Source organism: Budorcas taxicolor, chromosome 11 (assembly GCF_023091745.1).
Source record: "Budorcas taxicolor isolate Tak-1 chromosome 11, Takin1.1, whole genome shotgun sequence".
NCBI lineage: Eukaryota > Metazoa > Chordata > Mammalia > Artiodactyla > Bovidae > Budorcas > Budorcas taxicolor.
In genome coordinates this window covers 85,472,442-85,498,506 of record NC_068920.1, presented here as the reverse complement: position 1 = coordinate 85,498,506, position 26,065 = coordinate 85,472,442, and the positions used below count along the sequence as shown (strand labels likewise).

The following is a 26,065-nucleotide window of genomic DNA, read 5'->3' as shown; positions in this document are numbered from 1 at the left end:
CATTTTTAAAATCCAGGGGAAATGTATTATTGCAAAATGTTAAACACTAGAAATACAAGGATAAGTAAGACATAATCATAATAATGACTGTCTCATTGACTTTTTTCCTTGTCCTGGCAGAATTTACATTACCACAGTTAATGCTTGGAATAATCCTGCTAGGTAGATTCTATTATTAGAAGCCCTGTTTTATAGATAAGAAAAACAAGTTTCAGAGAGGAGAAGTAACTTTCCAAGAACACACAACTATTATTTGTCTGATTCCAGAATCTGTGATATTATTGGGAAACATTATGCATATTTCAGGAAATGTAGTGAATACATATATCTTACTTATCTTGTAGGGTTTTGACCTGTCCCTCAGAAAGCAGAGCTGAAGATATAGCCTAGGTGCTAAGTTTTTAATTGAATGATACAAACCCAAAGCAGCAGGAATGTTGGGAAGTGAGGTGAGAAAAGACATTAACAAGCAGGCCTTACAGGTTAACCTGGAGGAAAACTGAGCTCGTTGTCTGGTCGTGTGGTGTTTCTTCTAGCCAGGCCATGTGAAACTACCAGCTCTGAAAACAGTCCCACTCTCTTTCTCTCCTGGTCAAAGTTCACAATGTGGGCAGGTGTTGGCACTACCCTTGGGCAGCTGCTAGAGAAGCCAGATCCAGTGCCACATGATGCGGAGTCTCATCCGAGTCTGCAGATGGATGAATGAGCCACAGCCACCATTGGTGTCTGAGGTTTGACGCTTGCTGTTGAGAAATCCTGCCTGAGAGAGTTTCACAGTAGGGGGATGATGGGATTTGACTGATGGAGTGAAAAATGGAGTCTTGATTGTGAGGTGAGAGGAGGTAGAAAACCACTCAGGAAGATATTGTAATAATTCTGCCAAGTGATGATGGTGGCTCAGAATAGAGAAATATGAGTAAAGGTGGTGGCAAGTGATAATCGTCAACACATATGTTAGATGACTCTTGTTTAGTTAAAAATTAGGTACCAAACGTAATTTCCTAGGTGTGTATACCCATGGAAACTGAGAATTTTCCAGGCAGGTTTTGGAATCGGGGACATTTCTGGGCATTCCCTTTTTTATATTCAGATGCCTGATCTTCTTTCCCTGTATCCTCACTGCTGGACAGGTAACTCATCTTTTTAGTTTGCCTGGAAGCTCTGTTGAGTAGGCCACATTAGGGTCCTTCCAAGACCCACACTAGGTTTATATTACTATCTGGTCCATCTGACTTTGCATCTCTTTGGGCCACCTCTGGTTTACAGTATGCAGCGGGTTTCAGAGGAGAAAAAAGAGCCTTTCAGATCTTCCCAGCAGGGCTGCCCCGTGCACTCTGTGCCCCTGTTGGCACTGTCTGCAGGTCCTCTGGTGGTTGTGAGGTTGCTGCAAGGGTGCCAAGCAGAGAGCTGTGCGGTGCTGAAACCCAGCCATGCTCTGCTTATTATACTACGTGCCATGGTGTGGAGTTTTATTCACTCACAGGAAGAGTGCATTTTCTTTATTTCACCCATGGGTGATGTATGGGCTATTGGAAGCTCTGTCTCTTCTTTTCTCCTGTTGTGGGAAAAGTGTCTTATTACTTTGGAAGAAAGTCACTCCAAATTCCAGTCAGGGATACTACTACTACTACTAAGTCACTTCAGTTGTGTCCGACTCTGTGTGATCCCGTAGACGGCAGCCCACCAGGCTCCCCCGTCCCTGGGATTCTCCAGGCAAGAACACTGGAGTGGGTTGCCATTTCCTTCTCCAATGTATGAAAGTGAAAAGTGAAAGTGAAGTCGCTTAGTCGTGTCCGACCCTCGGCGACGCCATGGACTGCAGCCTTCCAGGCTCCTTTGTCCATGGGATTTTCCAGGCAAAAGTACTGGAATGGGGTGCCATTGCCTTCTCCGCAGATGAGGGATTTGAGACTTGAAGTTTTAGATGTTGTTTTCAAGGTCCATGGCTAAGAAGTGATGGAAGGCGAATTAGAATCAAAATCCCATTTAATTTTTTCAGAAAGATTTCGTTTTAGGATAAATTGGCACTGTGTGCTCTAGACAAAATATTTCATAATTCCACCCTCAAGGATATGACTGTCCATGAAGAGTAAAGATACATGGTATGTAAATGATCAGACCACATAGTGATTGCACATGGTAGGTTCTCCATTCATATTTTTAAATATTTGTTAAGGCAGCATTCTTATTATATAAGAAATTCATGTTATATAAGAAGATACAAATGTATAAGAAAAATATATAATACAGGGCTTCCTTAGTGACTGACCCTTGGACTGCAAGGAGATCCAACCAGTCCATTCTGAAGGAGATCAGCCCTGGGATTTTTTTGGAGGGAATGATGCTGAAGCTGAAACTCCAGTACTTTGGCCACCTCATGCGAAGAGTTGACTCACTGGAAAAGACTCTGATGCTGGGAGGGATTGGGGGCAGGAGGAGTAGGGGACGACAGAGGATGAGATGGCTGGATGGCATCACTGACTCGATGGACGCGAGTCTGAGTGAACTCCAGGAGTTGGTGATGGACAGGGAGGCCTGGCGTGCTGCGATTCGTGGGGTCGCAAAGAGTCGGACACGACTGAGCGACTGAGCTGAACTGAACTAGTGACTGAAACAGTAAAGAATCTGTCTGCAATGCAGTAGACCCTGGGTCGGGAAGATCTTCTAGAGAAGGGAATGGCTACCCACTTCAGAATTCTTGTCTGGAGAATTCCATGGACAGAGGAGCCTGATGGACCACAGTTTGTGGGGTTGCGAAGAGTCAGACATGACTGAGTGACTAACAGACATATATATGTGCACATGCATACATGCTTCACAGACACACACTCAGAAACACACACACAATGCTTTGTGCAACCTTATTTTCATTAACCTAGCTCTTCTGTATCTCACAGAAATCTGTATGAAAACTTTTTCATACTAGAAAGGAAAGAAAAAGCATATGTACTCAGGAAAAACTTTGGTAGCAGTTGTCAGTTTGTAGCCAAATACCAAATCTCTATGAGCCATATGTTGGGGGTGTGATGGAGAAGGCAGTAAGGGAACAGATTTTCTGGTATTTTGTTTGTGACAAGGATTGATTATAGCTAGAGCTATTTGGGAACCATTCTATTCTGTCCATTTCTAACTTTATCTTGACTTACTCTTTTCTGTCATTCCTTTCCTTTAAATTTGCATTCTCCTTGGTCCTTCCTTGCTAATAAGCAGGACTGTTTTCATTGCCATTCCTGCTGTGAGTTTTTCAAAATATGCTATCGCTGTACATGAACTTTTTCATTACCCATGTTAAGATTTAACATCTGTGAATCGCATTAGTATTTACTATCAGTGTTTTAGGAGTTGATGATGCAGTTTGTCAGTTAGTCACAAACTTTTTCTCAATTGTACTTCTTAGTTCTCCTCCTCATTAGCTTTAGACTGAACAAGGACGTGCTATGCTAAAGCCTTTGACCGTGTGGATCATAGCAAACTGTGGGAACTTCTTAAAGAGATGGGAGTACCAGATCACTACCTGTCTCCTGAGAAACCTGCGTGCAGGCCAAGAAGCAACAGTTAAAAACTGGAAATAGAACAACTAACTTGTTCAAAATTGGGAAAGGAGTATGACAAGGCTGTGTATTGTCACTCTGCTTATTTAACTTATATGCAGAGTACATCATGCAAAATGCTGGGCTGAATGAATCACAAGCTGGAATCAAGATTGCTGGGAAAAATATCAACAACCTCAGATATACAGATGATTCCACTCTAATGGCAGAAAGTCAAGAGGAACTAAAGAGCGTCTTGATAAAGGTGAAAGAGGAATGTGAAAAAGCTGGCTTGAAACCCAGCATTTAAAAAACTAAGATGATGGCATCTGATCCCTTCACTTCTTGGCAAATAGAAGGGGAAAAAGTGGAAGCAGTGACAGATTTTATTTTCTTGGGCTCCAAAATCACTATGGATCATGGCTGCAGCCATGAAATTAAAAGATAGTTGCTTCTTGGAAGGAAAGCTATGACAAACCTAGACAGTCTGTTAAAAAGCAGAGACATCACTTTGCTGGCAAAGGCCTGCCTAGTTAAAGCTGTGGTTTTTCCAGTAGTCCTGTATGGATGTGAGAGTTGTACCATAAGGAAAGCTGAGCACTGAAGAATTGATGCTTTCAAACTGTGATTCTGAAGAAGACTCTTGAGAGTTCTTTGGACTGCCAGAAGATCAAACCTGTCAATCCTAAAGGAAATCAGTCCTGAATATTCATTGGAAGGGCTGAAGCTGAAACTTCATACTTTAGCCATCTGATGTGAAAACCTACTCATTGGCAAAGACCCTGATGCTGGGAAAGCTTGAGGGCAAAAGGAGAAGGCAGCAGAGAATGAGATGATTAGATAGTATCACTGACTCAGTGGACATGAATTTGATCAATCTGCAAGAGATGGTGAAGGACAGGGAAGCCTGGCATGCTGCAGTCCATAGGGTTGCAAAGAGACTTGGACACAAGTTAGAGACTGAACAGCAATGCACAGGGACAGAAAGTATGGGTGAACTACTAGAAAATAAAAAAGGGTCCCTAAAACAGATAGTCTTGAACTACTAATAGTATCACACAGAAACAAGGACACTATTCTATCTTAAGTAACATGTAGTCTTCATGCTAGTTATTTTGGTCTACATCTACAATAACTTTTAAAAATACTATGCTGAATAATATCTACATTTTAAAAACAGTATATATACTTCAACATATGAAAGTCAGTTAATATATAAGCTATATGAATAAAGAACGAAAAACCACATGATCATTTAAGCAGAGGCCAAAAAGCAGTTGACACAATCTAACACTATTTCATGTTAAAAACATGTAATAAACTAGAAATGGAAGGGAACTTTCTAATCTGATGAAGGCTATCAATGAAAAATCCATAGTTAACAATGTACTTAGTGGTAAAAGACTGAAAGCTTTTACCTTCAGGTTTTGAATAGGACAGAGATATCCACTCTAGTCACATCTGTTCAACATTGTACTGGAGATTGTAGGTAGGGGAATTGGGCAAGAAAAAGAAATAAATATCAGCCAGATTGGAAAGAAGATGCAAAACTATTTCTAATTTTTGATCGCACTTATATATAGAAAATCCTAAGAATTTTACACACACACACACAATTAGGGCTAATAAACAAGTTTAGCAAGATTGTAGGACACAAAATCAATGTGCAAAAATCAGATGTATTTCTGTACACTCAGTTCAGTTCAGTTCAGTCGCTCAGTTGTGTCCGACTCTTTGCGACCCCATGAATCGCAGCACGCCAGGCCTCCCTGTCCATCACCATCTCCCGAAGTTCACTCAGACTACCAATAAATAATCAAAAATGAAGTTAAGAAAACATGTATTTATGGTAACATCAAAAATAAAATATTTAGGAATAGTGTAACAAAAGAAGTAAAAGATTTATTTGTGCAATGGAACTTACAAACCATTGTTTAAAGAAATTAAAGAAGGCCTCAGTAAACGGGAAGATTTAGCAGCATTCAGGAATACAAGTCAAAAGCATCAGGAAAATACAAGTCAAAACCTTAGTGAGCTGTCCATTTCATATCCAGTAGGATAGCTATAATTTAAAAGATGAACAATAGCAATTATTGTGGAAGATTTGGAGAACTGGTGAAAATGAAATCCTCTTATACTGCTGGTAAGAGTGTAAATGGTGCTGCCACTTTGGCAGTTTCTCAGAAGGTTAACATAAAGTTACCACGTGGCCCAGCAGGTTCATTTCTTGGTGTATACCCGAGAAAAGTGAAAACACATTCACACAAAAACTTGTACACGGGTGTTCATAGCACCATTATCCATAATAGACGAAAAGTGGAAACAACCCAGTGCTCATCAAATGATGAGCAGATTTTTTTAATGTAGTATATCCATAAAGTGGAATATTATTCAGTCATAATAAGGAATGGCATACTGACAAATGCTACAACATGGGTGAGCCTTGAGAATGAAAGCCACATATAGAAGGTTGCAGGAATGTGTGAAATGTCCAGAACAGGCAAATCCATAGGGACAGAAAGTCTTGCCTAGAGTTGGAAGACGGGAAATGACTGTTAATGTATATAGAGTTTCATTTTGGAGTCATGAAAATGTTCTGGAATTAAGTAGTGGTGATCATTTCTACTTTGTGAATATAGTAAAATTACTGAAGAGTACCCTTTAAGATAAGTGAATTTTATGATATATGAATTATATCTCAATAAAAGGATAATTTTTTAAATGTCTTATAAGTTTATCTTTTGGTCACCTTTGGAGATTACTGTGGCATGAACTCATTATTCTGCAAAGTGGTAAATTTATGGAAATAATTCTGTATTAACTGATAACAGAATGACCAAATAGCTCACTAGGGAAAGCTTTTTTTTTTTTTTTAATGGTAGTTTTTCTAAAAACTGTAACTAATTAATGGTAGAACACCACTAATTTGCTGTATCTACTGGAAAAATTAATGATAGTCATTGGCTACTAATGAGGGAACTTGATGGTGAATGGATCAGGATGGTAATCCTTCTGATCCATCTTAACATTACTCAAAGACATTATGTGTCTCCTGCCTTCAGCCTATTGAATCAAACAAGGGAGTTTTCCTTCTGCAGGTCCTCATTCAATCTGTAAAACAGTCCTCTATAGTTTTGATAAAGTGTGCCTCCTCAGGCTTCCCCTTTCCTCTCCAGGCAGTCCTGTTTTAACTTTACTGTCTCTGGCAGTCTTTGTCAGAAAGTTTGGTTTAGGGCAAGATGAAGTTTGTGTATTGATTTTTCTTTTCGTTTTATGCTTTTGTGTGATTCTTTAAAAAAAAAACAACCAACTTTTAATTTTATATTGGTGTGTAACCTATTAACAATTTTGTGGTAGTTTCAGGAGCACAACAGAGCGACTCAGCCATGCATATACATGTATCTATCCTCCCCCAAACTCCCTTCCCATCGAGGCTGCAGCATAACATTGAGCAGAGTCCCCTGTGCTACACAGTAGGTCCTTTTTGGTTGTTACTTTTAAATATAGCAGTGTGTACCTGTCCATCTCAAGGTGATAGGGTCATGGATGACTTTACTAAGTCATCTTCAACCTAAGGAGTCTTTGGGAACCAAGTCCATAGACTAGGTGAGAGGTAAGACCTGAGCTAGGTCAGAGGGGATGTCAGTACAGTACCAGGACAGAGTGACTTGTTTGGGGATATCAGGGATTTCATTAATGTTTGTTAACTGTGGAATGGATGTAAGTGAGCTTGTCCAGTTTTAGAGTTTCATTGCAATTAAGGTATGAATTGTGCCAGTGTATCTGTGGTCCATTTCAAGAGTTACCACACATAAACTGAGTCAGTCATGTGCTTCTGGAGGAGAGGTTACACACTGGTGGCTGATACGTCAAATCTGGCCCACAACTGTGTTTTATTTGGCTCCCACAATACGGTTTTTTTTTTCTTTTCTTTAATTTATTGCCAACATTTCAAAATAGAATTCACATAAAACTTAGGGTTTCTGGCTTCTGTTGAAAAAGCAGAAGATCTGGCAACACCGGGCTTACATTTTCCTCAGGGCATTAGCTTCAGCTTCAGCTTAATAGTGCCTGCCTTAGACCCAGTCCTCTGCCGCCTGTGTAACTCACTGCCTTTGTGGGCGTTTGAGTGTGTGATCCTTACTGCAGTAGCTTCGGGAAGCTGTTTTCTAAATCCTGCATTGTTACTGTCAGCTACCTTTCTCCTTACATTGCTATTTTAACACACTGTATAACTCCTGTCTAATTAGAATATGAGCTCTGTGTTAGCAGTAAGTGTGTGTCTTCTATTTCTGGATATTCTCCATGGTGCTAGTATACGGCCTTACATACTTAGGAAAGTCAGTACATATTTATACATCTCTACTCAGATTTGGCAAGGTAATTGAGGAAGCCCAATATCCCTGGTATAGGGCTTCCCTTGTGGCTCAGCTGGTAAAGAATCCGCCTGCAATGCAGGAGGCCCGGATTCAATCCCTGGGCTGGGAAGATCCCCTGGAGAAGGAAAAGGCTACCCACTGCAGTATTCTGGCCTGGAGAATTTCATGGACTATATAGTTGATGGGGTTGCTATAAAGAGTCAGACACGACTGAAAGAGTCAGACATGACTGACCAACTTTCACTTTCAATATCCCTGGTGGCTCAGATGGTAAGGAGTCCGCCTGCAGTGCAGGAGACCTGGGTTGATCCCTGGGTTGGGAAGTCCCTTGGAAGAGGGCATGGCAACCCACTACAGTATTCTTGTCTGGGGAATCCCCATGGTTAGGGAAGCCTGGCGGCCTACAGTCCATGGAGTCCCAAAGAGTCAGACACTACTGAGCAGCTAAGCACAGCACAATATGCCTTGATACTCAAGACATTTTTATGACATAGGAAACTGTCTGGATACGTTGGTTGGGAAGCAGATTAGTATTTTATTGGCCATATTAATAATGTGGATCCATTGAGTTAGATCTGATAAGTATTTTCTCATAGGTAAATGATTGTAGAAAATAAAAGGAAAGAGCTAAGCTCTTTCTTGGGATATTCATCAGAAATGATGTAGAAAAATGAATTTATTGGTTTTGTGTTTTTAAAACCGGTTGCTTGATGATACAGGTACAAAGAGAGAATGCAACAGTTCGTGGTTGTAAAGAAGGATAGGAAAAAGCTACGTTGTGTACATGTGGTTGGATTGTTGAGCTCAGTTTAAGAGGAAGTCCTTCATAGTAATGAAGTAATTGCTATAAAGTTATTGAAAATTGTCGTATTTTATGAACACAACTATATCTTCTTTAGCCACACACTAGGCAATCGGGTAATGGTTTTGAACATTGTAAATGTTTGAACATTGTAAATGTTGGTTTCATGCCATGAATATTTCTTAACTTGTACTGTGTATTTTTACACAGGTGAGAAATTCATCCACGCTTCTCTTCAGTACCTTGATCACAAGAATATTTGGAGTTAAACGGGGAAAGGATGAACTTTCCAAAAAAAATAGGTAAGCTTCATCTAATGCTAACTTTATTTTTTACAAAATATCATTCTGCCCAAAAATAATTTTTAGAATTTTGCTTACTTTTATAGATTGATCTAGAGCATAAAACTATAAAAATACTATAGTAGATGAACCTATGCTGCCAAATGTTAAGCCCCTAGGCAAAAATATCTACTGTTTAATAAGTGGACCTTTCAAAGCAACAAAAATATTGGAGGTAGCAAGGGCTGAAATGTAGAGCTTGTTTTTCAGTGCAGCAGCTAAAGTTGTTTTTGTTTTGTTTTGCTTCTGATTTGATCTTCTTCAGGTATTCCTGAAATGTCCTAAATTGCTTTTTCTTAATGTGTCATCAAGTACTAGCTTGTGCAATATCTTTGCTTTTATAGTAACTGGAAGTTTAAATGTCTATGGTATACTCATCGGGCCATGTTCCAGGTTACTTCTGCATTAACCTGTAGCCAGGGGGAGTAGTTAAAGGTGCTGGACACACAGAATAAACAATGCTTTTAACTTTTAGGTCTTCTGTGTTGTGTTTACTCTCTAAGATGTTTTTCTCTTAGGATTTTTTTTTTTAATGTCTGGAGGAAAACTTATTGAAACACTTTGATTATGAGTAATCTTTGGATACAAGGCAAAAGTTCTGTTTGTTGGTTTTTAAAGAAGAAAAGCTTTGAATAGTTGTTTATTAGCAGTTGGGAGGGTTTAATGGCAGTCTGCTGGCTTGCAGTTGTTAACACTAGATGTCACTGTCGCTGCGTGTTTAATCACCTCCTGTAACTATTTAGGGTCTGATTTGGCCCAGTGGTCTTTCTCTTGATGCTCTAGAGATGAATCAAGCCCTATTCCTCTCCTGCCAAAAAAAGTTGATGATCAAACTTTTAATTCAGATTTTAAGCTTGTTTATTAAAATATATTTTCTTGTGGTGGAACTAAGCCTTAAGGATTAGAAAATATCATGAAATAATTATTTGATGTACTGTTAGTAATTCTAATGAAACCTATTGGTAGTTCTGAATTGTCATTTAAATTGCTGTTTATCACCCCATGCCTGCTAAGTTGTTTTAGTTGTGTCCGACTCTGCAGCCCCTATGGACTGTATCCTCTGTCCATGGGATTCTCTAGGCAAGAATACTGGAGTGGGTTGCCCCACCCTCCTCCAAGGGATCTTCCTGACCCAGGTATCGAACCCACATCTTTTGCGTTTCCTGCCTTGCCAGATGGGTTCTTTACCACTAGCGCCAACTGGGAAGCCCTATTTATCATTCCATAAAATTCAGTAAATATTTAAATGGAAAGCAGTTGGTTATAAATGTGAATTCCTTGAGTATACTAAGGAAATACTAGAGAGGTTTTTTGGTTTTTTTTTTAGCTGAGTTGTATTTTTAATAAGGCTAACATTATTTTTTTGAAAGAATGATTATAATTTTTACTGTTTGGCCCAGTTCCTAAATAAATTCTTCCTGTCACTAGTTATTTTTCTTTTTAGCTTTGCTTATTTTGTTAATAATTCAACAAAGCGCTAAGGGTTAAAATGGTTTGGTCATATTATAAAGGCCATGGTAAATAGTATATAAATAAAATATGATATGAGGTTATCAAACAAGTAAAATTAATATTTAAAACTGAACTCTAAGAAATGCTTTTTTCTTCTCCCTTTTACTTTTTATAAAAGTGATTCTTGGATGTGTCGCAACTTTTACTATGTATAGGATAAAATGATGAGATTCATTTTATGTAGGTTACTTCTGAGGAGAGTGGAAGAATACACAATGAAACCACACTACTGTAATCTCTTTGCCATAGCACGCTGATGGGAACCTCCATTATAAGTTTATTCCTCTTAAATACGAAAAGTTACAGAATATATAACTTTCCTAGAAAGAGGGAAATTGAATATTCACATAATTGTTTTGAGTAAAGCTGACAAGTGAAACGAAGGTATTAAAATGTTTTAAAAATGTGATGAGCAGTTTTGGTAAGAGTTTTTCTTTCAGTGATCTGAAGCTTGGTATATTTTGTTACACTTTCAAGGCTTCTGTTCTCTGTTTAACCCTCCAAGAGTCTATTTCTTCGCAGCATTGCTAGGTTTGCGCTCTAAAACCTTAGTGTCTTCAGCTTGCCATTGTTTTAATGATTCTTCTAGTTGATCTTTGTTTAATTATGTCATTTTGGGGTGAAAATGTTTATGTACCTGTCTGCTACAATATTAAGTCCCTGAGGGCACTTTGCTTCTATTTTGTGTATATGTGATGGGTGCTATAAGAATGCTAGTAATAATGAAGTCTTTCTTGTTGGTTGGTTACTCAGCCATTGAATAACTAAGCTCAGCCAGTAAGACCTCACAGGCTGGTGAAGGCTACTTTCACAGCCACAGATTGTTCTGCCACAATCTTGCAAATGTGTGCTCTTGATCAGAATGGAACTGGACATAAAGACATCTGCCTTTCCCGTCTAGTGGGGGAAAAAAGTGTCTGTCTTGGAGTAAACAGACTTGGTTTCTAAGCATTTTGCTGCCACTGGAGATGACCTTAATAGACTCCCTTACCTGCTTTGCACTTCAGTTTCTCCATCTATAGAACAGGAATGACAGAAATCTGTGTTCTGTATTCATAGGGCTACAGGGAGGATAAAACAAACTATTAACAGTTCATTTTCTTGTAAAATATCCAAAGTTCTATGCAATTAGAAATATAATTTGCTTTTTCTCTGTTACCACTTCTTTTATTATACTCATTCCATTGTCTTACCATTGTCTTCTGGAGTACAGGATCACTATCTTATCCTTATTTTTGTTTGCCTAGTGCCTAGCATAGTGTCTGGCATGGCCAGAAATACTTGAATAAGCATTTTTTTTACTAGATGAGAGATGAGACATCTGGTTTCTCCTGCTGCCTTTGTTGTCATAGAGCCACCATGACCAACTGAAACAAATTAGTTAACCTGTCTGGGCCTTGGTTTTCTCCTCTAAGATAAGAGATTTGGACTCTCCTTGAGGTCTCTTGTTTCTATCAAATACTAAGCTAGGGTTTACATAATTGTAACTAGAATTGTGAGTTTGGTAAACTGCTGTGTTCCCAGTGCCTAGAACAGTACCTGCCTGGTAGTTCAGTTCAGTTCAGTCACTCAGTTGTGTCCGACTCTTTGCAACCCCATGGACTGCAGCACGCCAGGCTTCCCTGTCCATCACCAACTCCCGGAGCTTGCTCAAGCTCATGTCCATTGAGTTGGTGATGCCATCCAACCATCTCATCCTCTGTCGTCCCCTTCTTCTCATGCCTTCAGTCTTTCCCAGCATCAGGGTCTTTTCCAGTCAGTCAGTTCTTTACATCAGGTGGCCAAAGTATTGGAGTTTCAGCTTCACCATCAGTCCTTCCAATGAAAATTTAAAGGAATATTGATTTCCTTTAGGACTGACTGGTTTGATCTCCTTAATGTCCAAGGGACTCTCAAGAGTCTTCTCTAACACCACAGTTCAAAAGTATCAATTCTTTGGAGCTCAGCTTTCTTTATAGTCCAACTCTCACATCCATACTTGACTGCTGGAAAAACCAAAGCTTTGACTATGTGGACCTTTGTCAGCAAAGTAGTATCTCTGCCTGGTAGTAGGGACAAGTTCCCCTTTCATGTATAAAGAAAGGAGCAGGAAATTTCTATGGTGGTCCAGTGGTTAGGAATCCACCTTGCAATGTGGGGGACATCGGTTCAATCCCTGGTCCAGGAACTAAGATCCCACATGCTACGGAGCAGCTAAGCCCATGACCCACAGCTGGTGAGTTCATGTGTTACAACAAAAGACTCCCACGTGCCACATCTAAGACCAAATGCAGCCAAATTAAAAATACATATATACTTTTTTTTTTTAGAAAAAGAAAGCAGCAGAGGTTCTGCATCCCCATTAATAGGTATATAGAGTAGCCCTCTGAATGCTCATAATGATTGAACTCTGGAGCTCATTAGCCTTGTTCTAGATGGGTCTTTTGGATTATGAAGAATGAGAAAACATAAGTTTTACTTGTTTGTTTTAAATACTGTTATTACATTTTAATTTTCTAAAGCACCTTTTCTTTCTATTTATTATCCCCCAGACTGACTTGGCCTGACAGAATGAATAATTGATCCTTTGTAGAATCAGAAACTACACAGCTCTGTGATGTGGGGAGCGTGCTGGGCTTCCCACATGGCCTCCATCTGCCTTGAGTGGGCTCACCTTGGTAGTTCGTCATTCCTCACAGACAGGAGCTAAACCAATGTGATCTTTACCTCTGGTCTTTCCCTTTAACCCCTTTGTGTATTAACTGTCAGCTATTCTAGTCCCTGGTAAATGACAAATATCAACATACATGTAGTAGTCTGAAAAGCTTTATTTTATTCATTACTTTTTAAGAGCTTATTTTTATTTTCTTTAATTTTTTAAATGTTTAATTGGAGGATAATTGCTTTACAATGTTGTGTTGGCTTCTGCAGTGTGAATCAGTGATAAACATACATATATCCCCTCCCTCTTTTTTTTCTTCTTTTACTCAGCTTTATTGATGTAAAAATGACAAAATTATATATATTTAAAGTGTGCAACATGATTTGACATACATATACATTGTGAAATGATTACTAGATTTTGCAATTCTGTTTGGAATTTTATCTCAGTGAAGTTGAAGTTGCCCTAAAATATTTTGAACATATAACTACCTGATTTTCAAAGATAAGCCTGAAATATGATTTTACCCTCAAGATGAAATATGAGGAATTCAGCGCTTAGTGCTTTTTTCCATGAAAAGCTTTATTTTAGACTTTGCCAAAGCTTCATGCAGCTGCTCAGTACAGAGTGTTCTATAGCTCTTGCTCTCTCCATGTTAAACCAGTCAGCCAATAAGAATTGATAAACATTCGTCATTAGCTCAGTGTTGACACAGCAGAGGAGTCCATGAGAAATAGAAAACGTGGACCTTGCTCAGGGAGCTCACCCTTCAGCTCGGGAAACAAGAACTGTCCTTTGTGAAACAGGTACAAATAGAAGACGTCGTAACAGTAATCAGGAGCACAGTGGAATCTGAGTAATGGATGCATTAGAAGTTCATCAGTGGAGAGCTGAGTGGAGCACTTGGGTGGACTGTGTTTCTGATAAAGCTTTGGGGATGAGTAGATTTGGGGTACATAGAAACAAGTAGGTTGAAAAAGAAGAACAAAAGAGAAATAGTCTTGTTTTCAGTGTTAAGTACAATCTTCATTCTGTCATTTTAGAGAGAGCTCATATTCAAATTAATAGCTTAGGATGGTTTAGTATAATTTAAGGGGAAAATGTTTGTAAAAGGATCACTAGGTCCAAGTAAAATTATTTCTAATGAGTATGTTGGGAGATGTTAAATCGTTTTATTTTCCTGAGTATAAATAACAGAGACTTGCTTTAGTTATTTCCCTTAACGTCTTAGTGGTGTGGCTCTGGAAGGATCCTCTAAGGGACATCTAATCTAGTCCAGCCCCTGCTTATAGACAGATTTTGAAGCAATTTCCAGACAGACTGGCTTCTCTCCTGTTGTTCATGTTTTCTAGGAAAAGAGATTCCGCAAGTTTTTGTGGTTACCCACTCCATTGTTTCGGAAAGAACTGGGTTCTCAAAACTAAAATTGGGAGCTGTAGGGCAACTAGGTTTTTATATTTTCAAGAGTGTAATTATTAGAATTCAGAATAGCTTATTTTATTTGCTTTGACTACATACTAGTTTGTAGCATGTGCCTATTTGGCCAAGCTGAAGATTCACATTTTCTTTTGACTATGGCCTGGATAATCTTAACATCCTCAGACCGAAACCGTTCTCATTTTTTTCCCATTCAACAAGCATTTATATTGTGTGCCCTCTGCTTTATATTGTGTGATCCTCTGCTGGGCACTGGGATCCAAAGATGAATCAGACATACTCTTGGCCCTAAGGAAACTGACCATCTGATGAAGAATATGGCCGTTACCTGCTGCGCTAGACTCTGTCCCACCCATGTGAAAGGAAGGAAGAAGTAGTGAGGGAAGATGGCATATCCATTTGTGTGCTCAACATATGCCAAAGTCTTTATAAGTGTCTAATTTAGCCTTCATCACAGCCCTGCAGAATGAATAGAGTCATTCTAATTTCACCGAGAAGTAAATTAATGTTGGTGAGGTTGAGTTACTTGCTGGAGGTCATGCAGCCAGAAAGTGGTAGAGCCTGAATCCAAATCCAGCTGCATCTGCAGAGTGCCTGTGGATTTACCCACCAGCACACACAGCCCCCTGTGAGCAGTGAGTCACCGTTGAGAGTCTGGCTTTAGATTTGACACCCATGGGAAATGAGGCACTTCACCCAGAGTTTCAGTGTGGAGCCAGGACTCTCACATCTCTCTTATGGCAAGTTGATTTTAAGACCCTTTAATTACTCCCAATAGGATATCAGTGTGGCCAGAAAGCCATTTACCTCTATAAAACTCCTGGGTTTGATGACAGTTGGGTGCTATAGAGAGAGGATTTAGGGGTTTTGTTATAATCTTTGTCTATGGTATGATGTCTTCCAGGCTTAACCTAATGTTTTATCAAATCTCTAATTATATTTCTCATTCATTTGTTTAATAACAATTATAATAATAGCCCTCATTATATTAGTTTTTGTATTTGAGAGGACCTAAGAAGCTATGCCGGAGAAGGCAATGGCACCCCACTCCAGTACTCTTGCCTGGAAAATCCCATGGATGGAGGAGCCTGGTGGGCTGCAGTCCATGGGGTCGCTAAGAGTCGGACACGACTGAGCGACTTCACTTTCACTTTTCACTTTCATGCATTGGAGAAGAAAATGGCAACCCACTCCAGTGTTCTTGCCTGGAGAATCCCAGGGACGGTGGAGCCTGGTGGGCTGCCATCTGTGGGGTGACACAGAGTCGAACACAACTGAAGCGACTTAGCAGCAGCAGAAGAAGCTACCCAGTCCTGTTCTCATTTTGCAGATGTGAAAATTGAGGTGCTCAAGGTCACACAGCTAGTGCTGGAAATAAGGTTAATGGTTATTTTTAGCTCACAGTTAGCTCAACTAGGACATTTAAAAAATTTAGCTGATCATTTGTAAATGGAGTTTCTATTAGCAACAATAATACTAGTTTGGATTCAAATATTTTGAAATTAAGCTAAGAGCCCCAGTGTTTTGATATGGTCTGGAGGTGTCATTCATGCATTTTTCACAGTTGTTTATAGAACATTCAATCTAGGTCTTTAGGCAGAGTAGGTAAATGTGTACTTTTGGAGACTGAAAGTAAAGTACAAATCTTGAGTAACCCTTATTGAAAAGTTCTTAAAATCAGAATTCTGTCTACTCTGACACTTTGGCCTACTAGAGTTTCATGTTTCAAGTTTTTGTTCATTCTTAGGTTCATGGATCACAAATAGGAAAACCACAAATAAAAATTTTAACCAAAAAGAAGCTCTTAAAAAGAAATATGTTCATGAACTTGAAGTGGGAATTACTCACTGTATTCTTAAATATTGACTCTTGCCGGGGCGAAGTAATCTTTGTTCCTAAGTACTGCTTCAGGCCATTGCCTTCTTTAATAACTAAGGCATTGTTGCTTTAGTTTGAGCATGTTCTATGGAATTTTGGCAATGCATGCATCCTCTTTCTGTGTCTCAGTAAAAGCATGAGTAAATATTTTTTCTTAGCTTTGGTATTTTTGTAGCTTACATTTCATATGAACCAGACTAATATAATGTAATACCAGGATTACATAATTTAGGACATCAGGATTTCTTCCAGGACTGTGAGATAAAGTCCTCATTTATCAGGGGCTTTATAAGCAGTATTTGTTGCTCATTCAGTACCCGTAGAGAAATACCACAGAGCTCTTTTCCCAATTAGAAAATGGAGTCAAAGAGGTTAAAACCAGAGGGAACAGTTTCTTTAGAACTTGGATAATACTTCTTCTTTATTCAGAACTTGGTCCTTTTAACTATTGATTTTAGTAATGTATAGTTTAGAAATTCTAGGAATTTCAGACTATTCTTATTACACACCAAGATGCCAGACTTTTAATAATATATAATCAATAAAAAGTTTTCATTGAATTCTTATCATGTGCCTTTCCACTCTAGTATCTCCTAAAGTAGTTTATGACATGGTCTTGGATTTAAAGGAGTTTATTATTTACTGATAGAGAAAACATGTGATCTAGTTTAGGAAAAATGAATATCCAACTCTTCTGATATTGTCAGGGAATGGGGGGCAGAGGGAGTCAGAGGAGGATGAGGTCAGTCTCCATGCAGGAGTTTGGGCTTAATCTGGATTTGAAAACATGGTCAGGATTTGAATAGGTAGAGAGAAGGATGTTGCCTATAAGATTATATAGGCATGAACAAAGATATCAGTGGTGGAACACTTGTTGTATATGTCTGAGAAAGTTAGAAGATAAAACCAGACCAGGGCTGAAAGCTCACAATGGAAATATTCATTCATTCATCCATTTTTTTCCATTTATTCCTAGAGCCAAGGATTCATTGATCACCTACCCTCTGTAGGCACTAGACCAGGTTCTGGAGCTATATCAATGAGTAACACAGATAAGCCAAGGAGACTAGTTTGAATTTTACATGACATTATGAGTCATTTTGAAGTTTTATTCTTGGAGTATTCCATGATACAGGCATTGTTTTAGGAAATCATTTGAGAAGTGATTGCATTTTGTGTTCCCCACTTGTAGTATTGGAAAATATGATGCCAGACTATGGAAGAAAGTTACTTAGGAATAACTTGTACTCTCTGTAGATTGTTAAAGCATAGCTCCAGCTTGATGTGTTTTTTTTTTTAAACATTTATTCTACTTGTTACTTCTAAATTGAGTAGTGGCTATATTAGAGGGGAATATACCTTATATTTTGAGGATTACTAGTTTCCTCAAGGTATTAAAAAGATATTTAGTGAAAAGTAGTTTATTATAAAGTCAAGTAAGTTTTGAAAATACTGGATTAAATTCAAATTTCTCTATGACAGGACTTCTCAGAACAGTTCATATGCTCTAATAGGCTTTGTGAATCTTCAGTAACCCAACATATTTGACAATGGATCTCAGAACATCTATTACCCTCTTGTGTTCCATCAGACATAGTTTAGGCGATATTGCCATGGGGATACTGGTTGAGGCAGGTGAAAGGCATATTTCCAATCATTAGAAGCTGTACCATACAAAGGAAGATATTCATTTCAGGTCTATCTTGGTAGCAACAGAAGGACTTCGTTTTAGTTGCAGTTAAATATACTGTAAGTTATCTTGAGTTGTCAGGTAAAAATTTTAAATGGTATCCTCACATATGGTAGGTGGTCAATAAATGTGAATCAGTAAAATCTCATATAACTTTAGACCTTTTAAAATCTTATATATAAAGTGCTTCTTTGAGAAAATAAACTTCACACCAAATTAGTTTCTTCTGCCATTTTGTCAGATAAAGATAATGTCCCTTTCCCCCAAAGCTTTGATCATTGATAATGGGGGAAATAGGGCCTACACCATGGTTGATGAACTTAACAAGGTTAGTGCCAAGCCCATCAGAGTGTGACGTATGTATCTCTGTGTGTGTGTATGTGTGTGTTAGTTGGGAGGGCAGATAGGGAGAGGAGAACAGAACAGTAACCAAATTTGAAATGTAATAGGTAAGACTTTAGGACCTACTAGTATGGCTGAGTTTTATACCTTTGGTCTGTATGTCTTGCTAGCAGCATCTCGTTGTTGCCCTTTATCAAGGACACTTGGAGCTATTATAAATAGCTCCATTGTAAATATGTAAACAGAGGCTTTAAATAATTCAGATTTGAAGCAGTTAGAATGCTTTTGGCTGCAAGTAACAGAAAACTCAAATAAAAATTTAAACTATAAGGAAAAGTTACTACCTCAGATATAACCAAGAAGTTTTAAGAATTGATTTATTCATCATTGATTCATTTGATGAGGTTGATAACATCATCAGAGACCCAGGTTCTTTCCATTTTTCACCATGGCATCCTAGATGCGAAGGCACTGGCCCCAGACAAGTTTTCTTCCTGATTTCAAGATGGCTGCCATTCCTGCCATCACATCTCGATGCAGCAGATGCAATATTCAGTGGCTTGTGTGTCCCTATTGCTTTTTCAGAATGACACCACCACCTCCTGTATGAGTTCCCACACTCTCAACTCCACACTCTACAGACTTCCCTTCAACATCTTTTTGGCAGTGTTAACAGCTTAGTATGCCCCAGCTTATCCCGGACAATGGATCCACCATAATTAACTTAGACTAATTAGGATTCTCCAGTTGGCTCTGGGGTTGGTGCCAGCCCTCCCTGAAGCATATGACTACGGAGAGAAGGGTGAATACCCAACCAAAGTCAAATACTGTTAAAGAAAGGATGGGGTGAGGGAATGGATTTTTATTAGGTGACTAATAATGTCTGCTGTTACATCCTTCTAGGCTATCTCAAAAGCTTTGAAAATGTTTTCATTTCATTAGGAAGATAAATTATATATGTAGCATTTTAACCTAATAGGAAAGTGTATTTTCCCTTTATTTATCCAGTTCCTTCATGTAATTTTTAAAAGATATGAAGTAGTAAAAGTGTCTGGGTTTGTGGTTCTGTATCACTCCTATAGGCAAGGTTTCATTAAAAATTTTTGCTTAGGAACAAAGTTTTGTCTTCACACATGAAAGAAGGTTTGTATAGCTTTAAAATAGAGATACTGAATAAAATAAAATGAATTTCTAAGTCAGAAAATGCTCCTTTGCAATATGAAATATCTCTCTGATTCATAGCTAACCTCCAAAAAGCTAACAGAGCATTAACATTGTTTTTATTATAAACTCTAACTCACTTTGGAATTTGACCCATATTACAACATTGATTTTGTTCTTGTAGGGTCAAATGGTATGAAGTCAAATCTAAATTTATTGAAATTGGTACTTAATTATTTTTATTTCTAAACACAAAATCCCTGTTCTATTTAAACTGAGCATAGTATTTTGATGTGACTTTTGGGGCCTCTGAATTCAAATTAGGCCATCTGTCTTGAATGATTTCTCTTTCTTTATCTGCCGGGTTTCTTTCTTTTCTGTCTGTCCAAACTGTTACCATTTTATTCTGTACAAACTGCCTCTATAGAAGTGGAATGTGTCTGGGTCACAGTAAACCAGCCCAGCTCAAAGGAAGTTGGGGTCAGACTGGCTACATTTGACAAGGATCAGTAAGTCTGATCCAGGTGCTAAACCTTGGTGGTCTAGGATTTTCTACTGTAGAAGCACATCCCTAGAGCCATCCATTGCTCCTAATACATCTTTGTCTTCCATCGCTCCTAATACATCTTTGTCTTTCTTCTGTTTATCTCTGTGATCACTCGTTGTGAACAACTAATTTAGATACATAAAAATGATCCTCCATTTATAAGCACACCTCCTCCCTTTAAATTCACTTAATCCCATTTTCACCCCCCTACAATCAGAGCCCTCCCTTCTAGGCCACTCGTTTCACTTTTACAATCGGTGGTCTGTTTAGATGGGTCAGTTTTTTTTTTTTTTCTTCATCATTTTTTCAACATGTTTACTGTGTTCAAGACACTGAGCACTGAGGGGAGTACAGACCTTTGTAAAGTGTGATCTGTGTATTTGAAGAATAGTGGAGGAGGAGAGCTAAGACTTGAACTCAGTTGTCATGCAAGGTGGAAAAGCCACAAGTACTCTGATAGCACCTTTCTGGTCCCTCAAGGGGGAGCTTGAGGGCTCCACTCCTTCCGCTTCTTGGCTTCCTGGCTTCCGTGCTGCAGCGGAAGTGCACCTGTAAGAGCTCACACTCTTCAAAAGCTCATCCTCTCTAAACCCCTCTTTCCCTTCCCGGTTCTCCCATTTAGGTGGGACTATCTCACGTGACCATTTCTTTATCTTGCCTTTGTTTTATCTGTGGGACAAGCAATGAGTCAGATCATAATCAGTAAATGAGAGGGTGGTAGTAATGATATCCCTGCCCTGTCTGTATTTGGAAACACAGTTCTCTGTAGTGAAAAAGGTGTCACTGGCCTCTGAAGGTGGTGAATGCCCACTTTTTTCCCAGAAACACACCACAAGTCATCCGCTCTTCGTCCTTTCTGCTTTTAATTAAGCCAGCTTAATTTTCCTAAGCTTCAACATGTTAGGGAAATAAAAGAGAACTTCTCTTTCAGTGGTGTTCTCTTGCTTTGATTAGCTACTAATGCTGCATGTAATAACATAAGGTTTAACTTTTTATCGTTGTTAAAATATAATGTTTCAGTGGGAAAGTAAATATATTTTCTAAGGGATACCTGCAGTGCCTCCCCTTATATTTATGTCTTTGGAAAACATGTTTCAATTGCCAGATGATCATTTGTAAATTGTGGCCTTTCTACAGATGGACATTTCTTTCTTAAATACTTGCTTATTCTTTTCCTTCTTGTTTTCAACCCCAACTGCCTTCAGAATTGTACTGCAAACTGGTTGGTTCACCCATGAAAACTGAATTCCAGGGTATTCATGGCATTTTCTGTTTAGGTTTATTTCTCTGGAAATCTCTTCTTGCCCCCACCCTCCATTAAATTAAAATGTAATGATTTTTCTTTGTTTTGTAAATAAAACTCTTTCTAGCATTTTTCTAGCATTTTAAAATAATGTTCCTTATGATAGACAAATCATGGTTAACTTAATAATTCTCTTACTATTTAATATTTAGTTTTCCCCTAATTTAAAAAATATTTTTAATAATGTTGTGGTGAGTATTTACAAAGTGTTTTAATACATAGGGTTATTTCTTACAGATAGATTCTCCTCAGTGTGATTTCTTGGCAACAGTGTATAACTAGACTTCAGCTTCTTTTTATGTGTATTGTCAGAATTCTTGATAAATTAGACTTGAAAAATGATTTCCCCCTGTCACCCTCTTAACTCAGGAATTTTCATTAGTTCTCTGTTGCCCATGGTCTAACATCTCTGCCCCTTTAACTGGCCTTTGTCCTTTTTGTTAAATCTTTTTTTTTTTTTTTTTCTTGTTTTAACCAACTGTCTGCCATTGAGCATTTACAGTCTGTCTTCTTTTTCCATGTTATAAAAAGTGGTACAAGAAATACCTTCATAGTTTTTAGCTTTTCCTATGTTTTCTGGACTGTTTCTTTGGGATAAATGATCAGAAATTGAAATACAGAATTAAAGAATATAAACATTCCATGAAACTGATAGCCAGACTTCCTTTAAAAAAGATAATGATTTACAAATTTGCCAGCACATATAATCTTTCTAGCAGTGGGTATTATTCTTTTTTTAAAGCAGGTTTTTGAGAAGGTGGGAGGGGAAAATTAGCATGTTGTTTCAATTTATATTGCTGTTATTAATGATAAGGTTGAACATTTGCCCACATTATTTGTTGGTTAATTGTATTTTCTTCAGTTTAGCTTTCAAGCCCCTGTATAATTTGAACCTGCCCTTTTCACCTTGTCTCCTATTAGTCAAACCCACAAATATTTATCGAACTCCTACCAGCTACCAATGAATTCATGTAGTCTAATCAAGCTAATCTAACTACTGTTCCTTTCAATGTTATGATTTTCCTTTTTGTTGCTTTTGTTCATGTTTTTTCTGTTCCTAAAATGCTTATCCCTTCTTTTCTGCTCACAGTATGCTGATTTTCCCCATCCTTTAGGGTTCACTCTGCATCTTTTTTCCTCTGAGACATTTTCCTCTGAGCCACCATATGTGGCTTCCTTGAGAGCAGGGCCTGTGTCTGATGCCTTTTCTTTGGCCCTAGTATCTTGTAAAGGGTCTGCCTTACATAGGAGGCAAAGAAGTGATCTATTGATGTTGCTAAGAAAATGCATGTGGTGTTCAGCAGCTCTCGATTTAACCTTTGACTAACTTTGGGCAAGTTTAGTTTGTTGAGTCTCTGTTTCTTTATCCCAGCATCATCATAGATTGGAGATGATACTTCAGTCTGCCTCTAGAGTTGCTGTGAGGAGAGTGTGATAAAGCTCATCAAGGGCCTGGTACTTGTTATACAGGAGGCTCTCTTTCAGTGAGAATTGTTTTTAAATTAGCTGAACGAGTCAGGCTTGGTAATCCCAGCACTCACTGGTCTCCCTTTCCTTAGGCCGCTTCCAGGTGTACCCCGAATGATGTGTGCTGTCTCTTTCTTGTGTTGGGATTGCTTCTTGTGAATTAGTTTGCTGCTGTTCAGTTGCTAAGTCGTGTCCGACTCGTTGCGACCCTGTGGACTGTGTAGCCTGCCAGGTTCTTCTGTCCTTGAGGTTTCCCAGGCAAGAATACTGGAGTGGGTTGCCTTCTGCATTGGCAGGCAGGTTCTTTACCACTGAGCACCAGGGAAGCCCATGTGAACTAATTAGGCACTCTCAAATCAATCCCAAGTTATCAAGGGGAGGAACTGTGCTTTAAGCCTGTTGCATGTCCTACAGCAGTGTGTACTGATCGGTTAGGTATAGCTGAGTAGCTTTGGTAGCAATGAAAATAAGGGCAAAGCAGTGATGAAGATCTCATCTGTTTTTGACTGAAATCTTTACTGGACCTTTGCTAGAAGAAATTATTTTATTTTAGGGTCTTTAAGAAATGCTTAGTTTTGTTGCCTGTTCAGCCAACTGGAGTTAGTTATCCAGTAGAAAATGGTAAAAATGTCCAAATAATACCACTGGATTTCACTTTTCCATATAGTGTTTCAAAGTGTTGTATTCATTAATATTTGTGAGAAACCTATGGTTAATACCACCAGAAGTCATAAACTAAACCAGATTTTCCCCCCGTTTTAGCTTTCACATGACTTGGATTAACAACAGTGTTACTCCCTAATTTACACCTGGGATTTAAAAACCTTCTCAAAAAGCTAAAACAATGATTCATATTTAGTCACCATATGACTGGACTATTTTCATTTATTGAAAATATAAACAAGAAAAAATATCCTGGATAAAGAGCTCCATGTATTTTAACTAGTGACAGATGCTATGATCAGAATTTCTACTTAAGTCAGGCATTTTTGACATACACCTCAAGCCTCGCAATTAAGCTTTATGCCTTTCCAAACATAACAGTTAACCAATAAACCAAAATATCAGCCCGGTCTGGCTTAGCTCAGCGGTCTTTTGATTTCTTCCAGTCTGTTTGATGTGGAGGCTTATTGAGATTTATCTACTGAGCTGTTCATAGTTTGTAGGGCTGGCTATATTATAGAAGATTCCATTAGTGACAGGAGAGTGTAGACAGTCTCTACAGTGTGGATAATTTAGTCTGTTGTGCTGGTCATGGGTTTGTTGAAATTTTTAAGACTTCTGTCGAGATTTTTAAAAATTTATACTCAATGATTTTTGTTTCCCAGTTTATACCATAGCCTCAAAACAGATATAATTTGATTGGCCCAATTTAGTAGAAAATTTTTAACTGTCAGTAGAAATCTCTATGTAGATTGAAAAGTTTTCCACTTATTGGGACAAGTTTATCCACAAGGGAGATAAAAATAAAAAATATACAGTAAGCAATTATAAATGTTGGGTATGCTACATGCTAAGTCATTTCAGTCACATCCCACTGTCTGCGACCCTGAAGACTGTAGCCCACCGGACTCCTCTGTCCATGGGTTTATCCTGGCAAGAATACTAGACTGGGTTGTCGTTTCCTACTCCAGGGAATATTGGGTATACCTGATATTGGGTGAGTTAGATATCATCCCATTATGCTGTTTGTGATGGTAATAGCATCAGTATCCTCAACTTTATAAGATAAAAGCTGCAGGGGACTTTCATTAATTTATGTCATGCAATCTGGAATACTCAAGATAATTATTATTGTCCTCATTCTAAATGACACACTTGGAATTCATATTATTTATTTGCTACATGTTTCATATCCAGTATGAAGCAGAGCTGGTGTTCAAGTTCAGATACAACTCCCAAACCAGTTATTTTTGTATTTCGTTAAAGCTTTTTGTTATATAATACACAATATTTCTAAAAGTAACAATGTCCTGCCAAACAGCTTTCCAGTGGTTTAATCACATCCTCTTCCTAAGAAGTAGATTAAAATTACTCATGTTTATCCTACTGGAGATAAGAGAATAAGGGCATATTGGAGGAATAATAAAATGTATTCATTCTTTCTGCCTCAGTTGCCTCATGTATTGAATGGGGGAAGTAACTAGTACTCACCTCATTGGGCTTTGAGGTGGATTAAGTGAATAAATGGGGCTTCCCTGGTGGCTCAGATGGTAAAGAATCTGCCTGCAATGCAGGACACCATGGTTTGATCCCTGGGTTGGGAAGATCCCCTGGAGGAAGGCATGGCAACCCACTCCAGTATTCTTGCCTGGAGAATCTCCATGGACAGAGGAGCCTGGCGGGCTACAGTTTCTGGGGTCGCAAAGAGTCCGACATGACTGAGCAACTAAGCACTGCATAGCACAAGTGAATAAACAAATGCAGGAGATTAGAACAGTGCTTGGTGTAGAGTAAATGGTAATATGTTTTGCTATTATTGCCTTCATTTACTCAGCAGGGTTTATTCATCTGTTGCTACATGCCAGGTAATGTACTAGGTATTGAAAGGTAAGTAAGTCCAAGTCTTTGGTCTCACAATCAAGGGAAGGAGACATACAGCAGAATATACACCATTGGCATGAATGTTCTATACAGAGGTCTGCAAGGAGAGATTTGGAAGCACAAGTAGAGATGAGTACCTGCTGTTAGAAAGGCTTCCTGTAAGAATTCGGGCTGAGCTTGAAGTAAAAGTTAGCCAAGAAAACAGCAGTGGAAGAAAAGGGAGCCAGAAGGACAGATGACAGTGGTATAAGGTTGGTAGGAACACACTTCCTCAATTAGGATTTCTTGAAGACTTTCCCTAGTAGTCACAGTATTGTTGTTCAGTTGCTGTCATATCCAGCTCTTTGTGACATGATGGACTGCAGCCCACCAGGCTTCCCTGTCCTTCAGTATCTCCCAAAGTTTGCTCAAACTCATGTCCATTGAGTCAATGATGCATCTAACCATCTCATTCTCTGAATAGTTACTTGTTTAAAATATTGACTTATGTA

General features: G+C 38.6%; 1 protein-coding gene across 1 annotated transcript in view; it reads left to right on the top strand.

Moving 5' to 3' along the window:
• THADA (THADA armadillo repeat containing) overlaps positions 1–26,065 on the top strand; it is a 324,132-nt gene that overhangs the window by 82,533 nt on the left and 215,534 nt on the right. Inside the window, exon 25 of the mRNA XM_052647551.1 lies at positions 8,922–9,013. Coding sequence (XP_052503511.1) covers positions 8,922–9,013 — 92 coding nt within the window. The remainder of the gene's footprint in view (positions 1–8,921; positions 9,014–26,065) is intronic.